Genomic DNA, 12,014 nt, shown 5'->3' with positions numbered 1-12,014 from the left:
TTTGTCAAAAGGATTAGCCCTGTCTCATAAGATTTACTCTAACTCTTGCCATTAAACTATTATTCTGTTATCTTAAGCCATGACCTAGGAAATTAAATGTTTTTATTTGATATTATCAATAGTCTATATTGCCTTTTATCTCCAAAATCTTAACTTTCAACCCAAAGAAGTAATTACAGCAGTCTGGCAAACACATAAAAGATGCTATTCATCATCATTAGGTATTAGGAAAATGCAAAATAAAATTACAATGAGCTGCAACTACACACCTATAAAAATGGGTAAAATAAAAGATATTGACAATGCCAAGTACTGGCAACGATGTGCAGCAATTAGAACTCTCATATATTGCTGGTGAAAATACCAAATGTTTGGCCATTTCCTATAAAGTTAAATTTATACTTACCTTTCAACCTAGCTCTCCCAATCATGGATCTTTATTCAAGAGTAATGATAGCTTATGTTCACATAAAAACCTGTATGTGAATGTTTATGGCAGCTTCATCCAAAATAATGCAAAACTGGAAACAACCAAAAGATCCTTCAACTGGTAAATGAAAAACACACATCCATACAATGGACTACAACTCAGTGATAAAAAGGAATACATGCAACAAAATGGATGAATCTCAAATGTTTTCTACCAACTGAAAGAAGCCAGACTCAAAAGGCTACACACACTGTACAATTCCATTTATAAGATAAATAGGAATAAGGGCAGGGAACAGGGGGACTGGGGATAGGGGCAGGATTTGACTACAGAGGTGCATAAGGAAATTTGGGGAGGTGATGGAATTATTCTATATTTGACTGTGGTGATGTTTGCACAGCTATGTGTCTGTCAAAACTCACAGAACTGTATGTCAAAAGCATTAAATTTAGCTGAACCTAAATTATACAACAAACAAACAAGCAAACAAGGTCTGGTTCAAGTTCTTCCTACCTAGGATTTCAAAATCACTGGAGTCATATTCCAGGCTTTTTGTTTTGTTTGTTTTTTTTGGCTCTAGTGTTTTATCCCTTGCCAAATATGCCCCACAAGGAACATCCCTGATTTTGATTTCCATTTCATCCCCATTAACCTTTTTAGTCGTTCTCATTATGTTCTGTCTAGAAGATTGCTGTAGTCTTAAAACCACTTGTCCTGCCTCAAAAAAACAGAGTATATTGTTATGAAATACATTCCCCTAATACTTTACTTTGCAAATATCATTGCCTGCTAAAATATTGTATTGTAAGATTTTAAATTTTTCAGGCAAATTTTTTGAGCAGAGTTAAACTGTGCATGTGTGTGTACGTGTATATATACATATAATACTCACGCACTTTGGTAAGTTGTTGGGATTGTCAATTGATACTCTCAGAAAAAAATTGTCAATATTTATCAAATTCTTTAAAAATTACACATGGGCTTTGAATTACAATTTTAGTTCTTGGATGTTACCTTAAGAAAATAAAATTAGAGATGTGCACAAAGATTTCCCTATTGGTACAGCTTTACTTAAAATAAAGAATGTCCCTAAAGGTCAACAATAGAACACAGGTTAAGTAAATTTTGGTACATTCTTTCACATAATGGAGAGATGATGCAACATTTAGAGCACAAGATAGATTGCTTCAGTTTGAATCCCAGCTCAGTATTGATAAGCTCTGCAACTTAAGGAAAATTACTTAAACTTTCTTGGCCACAGTATCCTCATCAGTAAAATGGAAATAAAAACAGTAACTCCTTCAGAGACTGTTTTGCGACTTAAATATATGAATGAATATAAAGCACCATATGCCTGGCAAATCATATTAGAGTACATGAAATAAATTGTTCTGAATAAGAGAGCTAATTGCATAGTAAATGCTCATGATAAATTTTAATTATCATTCTTACTATTGTATAAAATGTATGATAAAATAGAAAACTAACATTATTTTAGTGCTTAGTATATGCCAGCCTATTTTATCTTTGTATTTTATAGGAGTTACATATTTTCCTGCATATTGCTCATGCAGTCAGAAAAAAGAGTTTTAAAAAACACAAACTTGAATATCCTTTTCACAGCTGAAGTGTAAGTACAATTTTGTAGGTAGATGCTCAAATGGTCATAATGACTTTCTAATCATATTTGCAGTACTCCCTAAGATGGACTTATATTCCATTCAGATATGGTTATTATTTCTCTCAACATTTTAACCTCTGTTCTTTCATTTTCATAAGTCCTCCTTCTATCTCCCTATGTCTTTTTTTAAAAAGTCTATGAGTTCTAAGTCACATGCACTTTCTTGGCCGATTTTCTGGTCACTCGTTCTTCAGTGCTCTCTCTCTCTCACACACACACACACACACACACACACACACACACACACACACATCTATGTCTTCCTCTCTATCTGCCTTTCTTTGTTCTGTTCTTTTCAAAATAGGCAATCTCCATGTTTCTATCGTCAGTCCTTTTTTTTTTCTCTTCTCTAGCTATTTAATTTACTTCAATGTTTCCAAGTATTAGCTCTGTACAAATAATTTCCAACTTTTATCTAAAAACAATCTTCTGGGTTCCAACATTTCTAATTGACTTCTGGACATATTAAAAAAGATAATAGCTATTTAACCCAATGTATCACAGACTAAACTTATCTTCTTGTGTACATCTGTACCTTCTCCTTAATGTTCTATTTCCATTAAAATAATGATCACCTTCCTAATCACCAACACTTTAAATTTTGGTATTACCCTTTATTCTAAGAGTCTCCATTTTGGGTAGTTGTTTTCTACCAAATATATTTTCGCATTTAACTCACATTCTCGGTTTCCATTGTATTCCTGTTCTTGTCACTTAGTTGATGTCTTTACCTATTCATGCCTGGATATGTAATGATTTCTTAACTGGTCTGTCTTAATAAAAAAGAAATCTTAATAAAAAACATGCATGATTGCTATGCTTCTGCTCAAAAGTCTTTAATTGTTCATCGTTATCAACAGAATGAACCTAAACATATTATACTTGACCTAGTGTGTAGCTGGTTGAATGAATGAATGCCGAATCTAAGTCCATCTCTTCCATGAGTTTTGCTCAGACAGCCAGTTCTTGGTAAGTCTTTGAACACCTATAGCACTCATCTAGTACTTAGTATATGCTACAATATCTTGTTTCTTTCTTTCATATGCAAAATAATTATAACATTGGATCCATAAGCAAGGTCAAAAATTAAAACAAAAAACAAAGACAAAAAACATAACAATAAAAACATCACTTTGATCCACATACTACAATTTCCACTTTCAACTTTTTCTAAAACAAAATTACAAAATTTTCTGAGCCATGGCCTTGCTTACCATTCCTTTATATCCTCTATTCCTAGCAGGGTTCACTGCCTTTTTCCAACAAATGAAGTCTATCCTAACCGTCTTATTTAATAATGCTAACGTCTGCCCCTGCCCAACACAGTCATCCTCTGGTACTTTCTATTTTGCAAAAAATACTTAACATCTTTTAACATACTATATAGGTTATCTATTTATTTATTATGTTTATTGTGCCTTCTTTATTTTTATTTTTGCCCCTCTATACCTGTCAGAAAGCAACTCTAAGGGGAAGGAATTTTTTTTAACATTGGGATGTATCCACGCATCTAGAACAGTATCTGATCCCATTTGAAACTTAGTCTTTGATGAGTTGAATGATTATTAATGAATATGATTTTCAAATATTAGTAACTGTAAAGATAATTTATATGGACCCTAAAAAAACCTGCTCAAATGGATTTTAGAACAACATTTTGAGTTAATATTACACTGAATAATAACAAAAAAGATCTTGTATCTTTATTGTACTTTTAATCTAGGACAATGTTTTACAAACATCTTGTGGTAGGTATGCAGTTTGTCATTTTTAAGTAAATCTATTAGTTTTTGATAAATGACTAAAGTCACTGAGTTTAGGCTGTTTGAAGGGTAGTGTTGATGTGTCCTCAAGTTATTTCTACATTAGAAGTATTCTACCTCTTTCTGATTATTATTCAGATTATTATTATTTTTTTTTATAACTTCCACTTTACTGTGATGGAACTGGGAAACACAATCAGACTGCTGTCCACATAAAGTAGGCTCATTGTCTTACCTTTGTTGATTCTGGGTATTCTCTCCTGACTTCTTTCTTTCCAACCTTCCTTTAAAGGATACTTTCCCCCTGACTGCTACTATGTCCCCTGACTGATCTCACGCCGAGTTTGAATACCATCTTTATGCTAAAGCCTCCAAAACTAAGTCTCCAGGCAAATTTTAAAATTTAAGATGATTAAAATTATAAAGTCTTTTATAAAGAAGTGTTGATTAACCATAGAAAATGGTTTCCTTTACTTAAAAAGTGGATGTATATGTCAGTTTCTCCAACGTACTGGCACAATGACATGCAGTAACGTTCACTGATTTCTTTAGTTCTCCAAACACTGTGTAATAAGTTTATTGGCAACACATTTATGGCACCGTACAAGCTTGAATTATAATGAACTTCTCTCCCACATTACACAGAAATTTACTGCTACAACTAGGACCAGAATCCAGATCTCTTGTTTCTCCAATCACAACTCTTTCTGTCAATTTTACTTTCACAACATTTCTCACGTTTGTCTCCTCTATTCCGACTACCTCTACCTTAAATCAGGCCCCTTCTGCTCTGTGATATTTATCCCATGATGATTGAACTGATATCTGCAAGTTCATTCTCTACAATCATGTTACATGCTGCTGCTAGGTTCATGCTTCTGAGTCGCAGTTCTTATCACACTCAACCCTCTGCTTCAAATTTCCAAATACATTTCACACTTTACAAAATCATGTCTAAATGCTTTAGCCCCGTAGCCATGGCCCTCTGCAATCTACCCAAATCTAATTCCTGCTTACTTAAGCATTCATTTAATTGGACAATCATTCAACAGATATTTCTTGCGTGCCTACTGCATATTGCAAGATGGTTAAGACACGTCCCAGTCTAATTCATCAAGAAATTCATTATTTAAAGCTCTTTTTAAAAAACTATGTATGCAAAGAAAAATGTTCTACAAGGGCAAATTTGAGTGCTTTATAGAGGTCTGGTCAGAAAAAGTTAAGAATGTGTAGACAAATAGTTATACCATAAGTATGTGGTTTCTGTTGATACCCAAATTTCATAGCATAGAATCAGATTCTAATAATACTTCAGAGACTTTGCCTTATTTGACTATCTACCTGAGTTCAAGTAAAACACATTTTACATTTTATGGTCTTGCTAAACTGTACAGATGTACTAAATATCATTTAAATAAAAAGAGAGATGGAAAGTTATGTTTCAGTAATAGCTTACCAGGAAACATAACGTTGTCTGTGTTTCTTTGTGTCCGGCCTATCAGGACAGTGGTGAGATTCACTGTTGGTTTCTTAAGTGTATTAGGTTTCTTCAGCAACTGCTTTACTTGCTTCTGAGACTTGACAACATTTGCAAGATTGCCAGATAACGATTGATCTATATACCAAGTTAAATTAGATAGGACAGCTTGAGTTTTTATTTCAATTACTGATTCCACAAATTCTGTCAGACCTTTCTGTAGAAGCTGAGTATCCGGCAGGAAACCTTTAATCCAATGAGGTATCGTAGCATTCAGTCCTGATATGCTTGTAGAGGCATCATGACACATAGCTAAAGTTTCATACAGAGTTTTGTTAAACAAAGAGAAGTTAATTGAAAGACGGATAGATTTTGCTTCCAATGCCTTAAATCTGGAATTTAATACCTGCAACTGAAGAGTCTGATCTCTCTCATTTGTAGCTACATTTCCCTTTTTTAGTGATATATAATAAGGAATGAGGGTCTGGGTTACTTTGGACTCAATTTCTTGTAACCGAGTTTCATAATTTTTGGAAATCTTTGTGGCTGAGAGTATTTTTTCCTCCAAATGACTCATATTTTTCTGGTATTTTGTCATTTGGGAAATGGTCTCATTTAACATTTGGTAAGTCTTTTGAAAGTTGGACTGACTTAGTTTCTCATCTTTAGGAATATCTGCAAGGGCCTTAGCTACTTGCAAAACAAAGTTATATCTCTGATTATCATTGACCAAAATCTGAATAGAATCATTCAAACGTTGAAATTGAGGAATAAAGGTCAAAATAGCTTCCATCTTTCGGGAACATTCACTATGGGCGTCAAGTTTTTGCTTTATACTACTTAAAGTCTCTTTTAGCACATAGTTATCTTGAATAAAATCAATGGCATTATTTATAATGGTCATTGTCTTATTTAGGCCATCTTCCATTTCTAAGGCATATTCATTGACTCGTCTTTCTAAAGCATCACCACGACTCTGTACTTCATTTCTAAGTGAGTTATGTCTTTTTGCAAGTTCTTTGATAATAAAATTTAGGCTGTTGACAGCACTAGCCAGATTTTCCACTGTTTCCCTTGTAGCTATTGCTTCCTTTGGTTGTTCATATGCCACTGTCTGCCTCAGTGATGTTCTCTGCTCAAGCAAGGGCTGAAGTATCTCCATATCATAAATCAAATCACGTAGTTGCTCACTCATTTTATCCATCTTATTGTTCATTGGAAAGAGAACCTCAGCCAATGTTTGGTTTAAACTATGCAAATTCTCTTCTGTGTCCTTAATTTGAAATTTAAAATCATTTCTGCACTTGGAAAACATGTCTTTGCATTCATCCCTAACAGATGCTTTCTCCATCTCCAAAGTCATGGTGAGATTGTTAATTTTGCTGTCTTGAATGAGCAAATCATCAAACATTTGCAGCATCATCAAACCCTGCTTCTTTATGGTTTCATGTACAGTAGACATGTACGCAGTAACATTATTGCTAACTGACTTCGCAGGTAGAACATTCTTCTGATCTGATGCTTCTTCAACTGATAAAACCTGCTCATGTACTTCCTTCATTTTAGAAAGAGTCTGGTTGAAGGTGTCATAATACAGAATGCTCCTTGAGTGTTCTTGTTCTAGAGCACCTTCTAAATGCATCTGCTTTGCTTCTAGTTCTTTAATGGGCTTCTCACATGTGAAAATCATTTCTTGCCTTATATTCGCAATGTGATTCTTTAGATCTAGGATATCAGTCAAAATGGGTCTATTTTCTTGCGTTAAAATGGACTTTTGCTGGACTGCTGTTAAAATCACAGACTCATTAACTTGTTGAATTATTTGCTTAGTATTTTCAAGGTCCTCTGAGAGACTTGATAAGGTCTTGAATAGCTGGGCTATCGTCTCTTGCATGTCATTTTGAAAAATTTTTAATTGTTCTCTTACTATATCTTTTATCAGACTGTTAATGCTTTTAGATTTCAGAGCTAGGGAAAGAAATAACGAAAAACAGCAATTGATATGTGGTAAAACTTTAGATATCTTTAGACAAAAAAATTTGAGACTAAACTCATAACATATGATAATGAAAATGCTTCTCAACTATATTTACTTATGAAATTCAAATAATTACTATAGTTCATGGAAGGAGATCACCTTCTTACTGACAAGTCTGAGAACAGAAACCAAGTTGCAGTGTAGAACACACTATAACCATAAAACTAAGGTTGTCTAGAAAAAAAGACATGAAGGAGGTACAAGTGACTCCAATAATAGACCCTTGTGCTCAATAATTCTAGTTCTAATCTTAGTCTTGTATGAAAATTTATAGCTTTGGGCTTTCTGCCTTAGTAAATAATATCTGGTGTGAGCTCATGACTGTGGTATTAGGTTTCTAGTAATTAGGTTTCAGAGCTTGTGTTGAGCTTATAAAAGCCGGAAAATTGACTGCAGAGAAGATATTTAATGAGATTCCCAAATCAGGAACAACATGAAGTAGTATTTACATGATTCAAAATGGTTTATAAGAGCAATAAAATGATAATAATGGGAGGTTTTGGAGTCACAAAACTAAGTTAACTTTAAATGAAAGCAGAAGTTTCAGATCTACTTTGACTATCATATGACATTAGTTCTTCACAAAAGAAAAAAAAAAGGAAAAAAAGAAAAGAGAGGAGGAAACTTGCCACAAATGAACGCATGAGCATATCTAGCATTAACATTATGGATTGGTCCTAAGCCAGGATTTTGGTAAACTCTAAGAAGCAGCACTGTTCTTTTATTTTTTTTTAAAGGAACATGAAAATAATACAGGACTATTCAGACCTCTTTAGAATAAAAATTAGTATTTAAACATAAAAAAAAGTTGCATATGCAACAGAAAACAGGGATAAAACATATGCTCAAAATCAAAGTTGCTAAATGAAGAAAAAGAAAATATAAGTTACTTCATTTTTTACTAAACCTGTAGAAACTGAAATACATTTGAAAGTCTGAAAAATATGAGTAGGTGAACATCAATTGTGTGCCAGGGAAAAAAATCTAAAAATATGGATGAAATATGAAATAGTAATTAATAATACACTGCAGCAAAGTACTAAGGAAAGGCCAAATTAATTAGAAAAGACTAACCATGATTAAGAGAAATTATACTGAAACAATATAATTGTGTGGACAATCACACAAGAAAGGTTTTAAAGTATTTTATTTTCTAAGTTTTGCTTAGCATTTAACAATTCTTCCATTTATTCACAAATATTTGTGGATTCTGTTCTATATGTCACACAGGAAGTAAAATTTGGCAAATTAGATTTCTATTTTTAAAAATAGACTATGTAAGCCTCACTAAGTGTAAGGTGCTACTCAATAATAAAATTAGGTTTAGTGCCATTCCTAAAAGATCGTTAGTCATTTCATGTTAGTTAATCTTCTCTTTAATTCTCATAACACCAACAACTTGCTGAAATAAAATAAAGTGTTTAAGGTTTAGTAGGATCAGCCCTTCAGGAAATTTATAACCTTTATAATTTTGGCTTTAAGATGATTTTCAAGATTGAAAAGGTAAAATAATACTTGAACATAATTGAATTAATTGATTAAGGTGGACAACGACAATAGGTGTTCTTCAGCAAACAAAAAGCTATATGACCTGGAAGTCAGAATATGAATGATATAGGTGAAAATATTATAGATACATAAACAGAATCTTGATCAAATTAATTAATGAAAAGTTATAAAATGGAATTGAAAAGTAGGAAATCCTTCAACTGTTAAGCTTTAAAACTTCAGTTGAAAAATAAATTGGAGAAAAGGTAAGTTCACAGAACTGTCTGAAAAAAAATCAAATAGATTACTAGCTAAAATCCTTGTTTCAGGATAAGGAGCTTTTCAGATAACATTTCTATAATTTGTTACTAAAGAAATGTCTGTGCAAGATTCTGATTTTGCAAAGATACATCGAGGTGTTTTATGTTAATATCTGAGGGGAACATCATTTTAATTCTATTTGATTCTGATTCGTGTGACTCATGTATGTCTACATTCTTAACAAGATGGTATTATATTTGAGGATTTAACAGATATGTTTGATATCAGATACCTTGGCAGTCCCTTCAGTGGTTGTGAATGTATGGCTTTTTCATAACATACTATATCCTCTTAAGAAGTTGGGACATTTGATTTTGAATAGTTTCTATGACTACTGGAGGGAAAAACAGGATTTCTCACCTTGTATGTAAAGCAAGGGAGGAAGCTGAGGTGTTGCTAGGCAATAAAGTCACCTTGGGGTGGGTTTAGGTTTTGCTGCCTTTAAGAACATTCATTAACTACAAGCACTCTGGTTCTTGTAATTAATTATTGTGTTCAGCACACAATTGATGCCTCCTACTGGGAGGAATTCATATTGTTGTTGAATGTGTGTTTTTTCTATGTCAGTGCCAGAGACAGAAATATCATTAGATGGTTCACAAAAAGCAATTGACAGACTTGATTCTTTCAGGTCATGATAACCAAATTTTGTTAAACAAATTTCATTGAGTTGGTTATAGTCAATTATACAGCAGTTTCTATTTGACTTCTTTCTCATGTTATCAATTCAGGAAAAAAAAATGTTCTTCTCTCATGCTTGCCATTGGCAAGTTCTGGCTGTAGGGGACATGCTGGATATATAAACCAAGATCCTTCTTTCAGTGGCTGAATGGCCCCGATAAGCTGCTTATAAAAACATCATGGTTGCTATTGAGCTATGGAAGTGTCTGTACTGGTAAAAGATACGGCAAACCTCCACATATTTATTTCTTTTATCTGTAAGCCACTGTAGAGAAAAGATAACTTGCAAATCATGAGATTGAGGCTTGTATGTTGAGACTATTTTTAGGAATAAAAGCAAAGTGAAGGCATTCAAAATTTGGAAACATTCAATAACCCCAATGAATTGCGACACTCCTAGTAATCAAACTACTTCTGTGGAACATCCATTGTCTACGTGAAACCCCTTTATATGGTTAATCCTCCCTTTATATAGCTAAATCCATCACTTATCAGTCAAAGTGCTTTTTCTTCTTGGAAGGTTTCCCTGGTCCCCTTAAACTGGATCAGTTACCACTCCTATATGGGCCCATTGTGCCCTGTGCATACCCCTATCATAGCGATTACTCACTATATACAAATCTCTGTAGTAGGCAGAGTAATGCCCATGTCTACACCCTAATCCCCTGGAACCCTTAATCATGTTACCTTACTTGGCGAAAGGGACCTTGCAGATATTATTAAGGTTAGGGACCTTGAGATGAGGAGATTATCCTAATTTATCCTGGTGGGCTCGCTCTAATCATAGGAGTCTTTAAAAGTGGAGGAGGAAGGTAGAAGCATGGTTCAGAGAGATGCCGTGAAGACTCAAGATGTGGGCTTTGAAGATGGAGGAGGGGGACTATGAGCCAAGGAATGAGGTGACTATGAGAAACTGGGAATGGCCCTCAGTTGACATCCAGCAAGAAAATGGAGACCTCATTCTCACAACTACAGGAAACTGAATTCTGCCCACAATTCACATGAGCACGAAACAGATTCTCCCCTAGAGTCTCCAGAAATGAACACAGCCTGCTGACATCTTGACTTTAGCTCAGTAAGATCTGAACTTAGAGAACTGCAAGATAATAAATATGGGTGGTTTTAAAAACACAAAATTCAGGCAAAGTCTAATCACATTCATAAAGAAATTATTTTTCTGATTTGAGATATTTTGTGGTTTATTTTACTGATTATACTATATGAGCGAGGTCATTTCAGGGGTAATAATCATCTTAGATTCACCCTAAATATCTCCATCAATATTATTGAGAAAATCATGCCTCTACTTGCCTTGATAATTCAGGCCTTATCCTCTTCTCCATTTTTGAACTATATACCACAATGAAAGTAAACTATGTATGCTCATACTATCTGTAAATAAATATTAGGCTGTAACTAGGTACATAATGTCAATCAACCATATAAAATATTCAGCCAAAGATTTGACTGTATAGTATAAAATATGTAGATATTTCAAAATATTGGGGGAAATTAGTGACTTTTAAATATCTGATTAAAAAATATTTCTTAGACTTCCACACCACCTGATTTAAAGCAAAGATTCCAAAGTGATGTGAGAAAAGATTAATCAATCACTGGTTTTTTGCTACAACTTAATGAATAATTCATTTTATTTTTACCTTTTAGAAAAGATTGAAATTCCCTGCCTTTCTCTTCATTGATTTTCCCTTCTAGGGAGGAGTATGTGTTCTTTACATCATTGACAGCCAAAGAAATATTGTCAACCTTCTTCTGTAGGAGAGTCAATTTCATAGCCTGGTGGTTCATCTGGTCAGTCATTTTTTGCATCACTGCTGCATGTAGAAGGAGAGACAACTTGAATCATTTAAAAAATATATTTTAAAACCACTCCAATTTTATGATAGGGTTAAAGGTAATTCAAATAAAACACATTTGTTGTAATGTATTTGAGAATATAGACTATATTCACTTAACAAATGACAACCTGAATGTTAGACTATTAAGAGATATACATTTGTAGAAATTATTGTAATATCTTACATTTTTAAAGTGTTTTAACTTTGCCCACCAATTTCTTTGTCTTCTTTTTTATATCATCATTTAAACCTCAAAGGTAGAGATTATTGAAGAAA

The 12,014-nt window shown here is 33.5% G+C and overlaps 1 protein-coding gene across 3 annotated transcripts in view; it reads right to left on the bottom strand.

Annotated features, from left to right (window-relative positions):
* The window catches only part of MMRN1 (multimerin 1), an 85,298-nt gene that overhangs the window by 6,509 nt on the left and 66,775 nt on the right, over positions 1-12,014 (bottom strand). For 2 of the 3 annotated variants that reach the window (XM_037829008.1, XM_037829010.1), the window contains exons 5-6: positions 11,541-11,714; positions 5,331-7,319 (exon numbers count right to left, since the gene is read on the bottom strand). In XM_037829008.1, the coding sequence (XP_037684936.1) occupies positions 5,331-7,319; positions 11,541-11,714 (2,163 nt within the window). The remainder of the gene's footprint in view (positions 1-5,330; positions 7,320-11,540; positions 11,715-12,014) is intronic. The other variant, XM_037829009.1, reaches the window with a different exon arrangement.

This window comes from Choloepus didactylus, chromosome 3 (assembly GCF_015220235.1).
Source record: "Choloepus didactylus isolate mChoDid1 chromosome 3, mChoDid1.pri, whole genome shotgun sequence".
Lineage (NCBI taxonomy): Eukaryota > Metazoa > Chordata > Mammalia > Pilosa > Megalonychidae > Choloepus > Choloepus didactylus.
This window is presented reverse-complemented; position numbering and strand designations above follow the sequence as displayed.